At 45.7% G+C, this 2622-nt stretch overlaps 1 protein-coding gene across 1 annotated transcript in view; it reads right to left on the bottom strand.

The window, feature by feature from the left end:
- Positions 1-669: 669 nt before the first annotated feature.
- The window catches only part of ATP6V0A1 (ATPase H+ transporting V0 subunit a1), a 25495-nt gene continuing 23542 nt past the window's right edge, over positions 670-2622 (bottom strand). Inside the window, exon 21 of the mRNA XM_010164440.1 lies at positions 670-790. Within this exon, the coding sequence (XP_010162742.1) occupies positions 697-790 (94 nt within the window). The 3' untranslated portion in view covers positions 670-696. The remainder of the gene's footprint in view (positions 791-2622) is intronic.

Here is a 2622-nt window from a genome sequence, read left to right as displayed (position 1 = left end):
GCCTTTCTTGCAAGGACGAGGTGTTTCCCCATCACTAGAGCAATGGGAGAGGCACCACACTCAGCTGAGGCTGAGTCCTGCCCCTTCATATTGGCTCCTCAAGCCCCAGCCAGAGGTCAAAGAGCTGAACCCCTGCACGGGGCGAGACACTGTTTTTGTCATATTAAAACATGGCACATGCAAAAGCCCTGAAGGCAGGAGAAGCAACGTCCTGGATTGTCAACTGCCTGCTGCTCATCATTTGTTTAATCAGAGGCAGAGACAAATAGGATCACCATGTAAAACACACTTTAAAAACCCTCTTCCCAAGCAGCCAGCTTTGTGCAAGCTGAGGGCGTTAGGCCTGTTCTCCATGTGCTTGTCTGCCCACTCAGCCAGAGCTGCACTTCCCTCATGCTGCCTCGATGAGCCTGCCAGGGAATTCACAACACGAGAAGGACACGACGACACACCAAACCCAGACACTGCATGCACTTGGTATCTTCAGTGGTAAACATAAGGAAGGAAAAGTTTCTTTGATCCAGTGTCACTCATTACCCGAGAATGTCAAAGCTCTTGGCTTTGAAACACCATGGTAACACTCGAGGGTGCTGCAATAAGTTATTTTCACTATGGGAGGATCACATGCAACTCAGACACGCGGGAGAGAGCTAACCACAAACACACAACGGTAACACGGCTCGAGGAGAGGGACCTTCAGTCGTCAAACCTCCCCTCACGGATGGTCTCAAAGGAGAAAGGGAGGAACTTGAATCCAGTGCCAGTGTAGAACTTGTTCTGGAACTCAATCCTGCAAGACAGGGAGGCAATTGCTCATTAAAAAGGCAGCTCTCAGCAATTAGCAAGAACTCCATTCAAAGTATGATTATTGACTATTAAAAAATAAAGCTTTAAAGAGAAAAAGTGTTATTACAATGTGGTGTCTTTTGGCACAAACCTCATGTTTTTGTTTGATGTTTCTGGAGCAGAGCAGACGAGAATGGTCCAGGTATTTCAATCCCACCACCACAGGCAATAAAAGGGCAACAAAAATACAACCAACTCCCTAACTGCAGTGTCACTTCGAAGCACAGAGCATTTCCTCTAAGATCTCATTACTAACGCTCACATTTTAGTTGGAGCAAACCTCAGCTGCGTGATGCTGTGCTCAGACTTCCTCCATCAGCTACTTCTGTTTATTTTCTTAAGTATATTTGGTTTATCCCCACATGACTACTTCTGCCGAGCTCGAGATGTGCCTGTTGTCTCCAGCTGAACATTAACTGAGCCTTGTTTGCCTGCTTCCCCCAATAAACTCAGTTTAAAAAAAGAATTATGCTAGAGAACTGTCCAATGGTCAGCAACAGCTAAATAAGGGAAGAAAAAAAATAATCCCATGATTCACAGAAAAAACAAGCACAGTGTGTCATGAGCCTCATGAGAAACACTTTCCATTGCATGATCCACTAAAAAAAATGAAGTCTCTGTAGGAATCAAGTGACAGCAGATTGTAGAGCAGTTTAACACAACTCAGAAGTGTGGTTATGAAGCACAAGAAGGCAGACTTGGATTATATTTTTTCCCAAATCAGGAATGGCAGCAAACTCCAGAGCTGCTGGTATTTCAGCTGGCAAAAAGTGATTTCCCAGCAGAGCTCAGGAGGGAAACGTTGAGAAAAACAACTTTCTGCTCATATCTTCTGGTGCCTGTCCATGCAGCCAGGGAGAACTTCCCTGCAGAGGAATCCCTAGGATGAGCAGGACTTTCCGTGTGGGCGGAAGGGCTCCTTGCCAACATGCTCCAGTTTTTCAGGAACCCTGATAATCTCCATAAGTATCCTGTGACTCAGTAACTATTCTGTAAGCAAAGGGAAATAAGAGGCAGAGGGTTGGGTATCTGAGTCACACAGAACCCACTGTAAATGAAATTTTAACCCTGATGATTAACTGTTCCAGCTGGCCCTGACATCTGACAACTCCTTTTGGACACACTCAGTTACAACTGGCCGCAACTGGATGCCTGAAGCTCGAGGAGAGGCTGTTGTAAGGTTGGGGAACTAGTGAAAAAAGTGTATTTAACCAAATAATCCTGGCTCAAATGTTCTGTGTGTTTTTATTACAGTTCTCTACAGCAGCACCCAGAATCCAAGGTCCTTTTTTGGTACGAGACACTGCTGTTTCCAGGATCATTGGCTGTCACATGCACCAGCTCTATTGCTAAACTTTGTGCTGTGTGTCTCCCATCAGTGATCAAGTTCTGCAGAAGAATTTACTAGACAGTTACCACTGCACTGTAAATAAACAGACTAGAAAGTTTTCTGGCAGTCAGCGTTAAAGAAAACCCACTCATCAGCTTTTTTTGTATCAATAATTAGCCCCAGTGTTTGCGGGACTGTAATTATGTGGATTTTCCAACCCAACAGAGTCATAGAATACCCACACAGTCTGGAAAACCAGGCAGCTCCCAGTCCCACGGGAACCAGCTGCAGAGACAGTTGCTGAAGAGGAACCCTGACTTTCATTTAGTACAAGTGCAAATTCCTGGTTAGTATTTGTGTTCTGAACGGTGTGTGCCAATGCCTGGGGTCGGCTGTGATCCAGGGCACACCTGAGAGCAGCCTGCAGCCCACCTCACAGTCAGAAA

This window comes from Antrostomus carolinensis, unplaced genomic scaffold (genome assembly GCF_000700745.2).
Source record: "Antrostomus carolinensis isolate BGI_N321 unplaced genomic scaffold, ASM70074v2 scaffold27633, whole genome shotgun sequence".
Lineage (NCBI taxonomy): Eukaryota > Metazoa > Chordata > Aves > Caprimulgiformes > Caprimulgidae > Antrostomus > Antrostomus carolinensis.
This window is presented reverse-complemented; position numbering and strand designations above follow the sequence as displayed.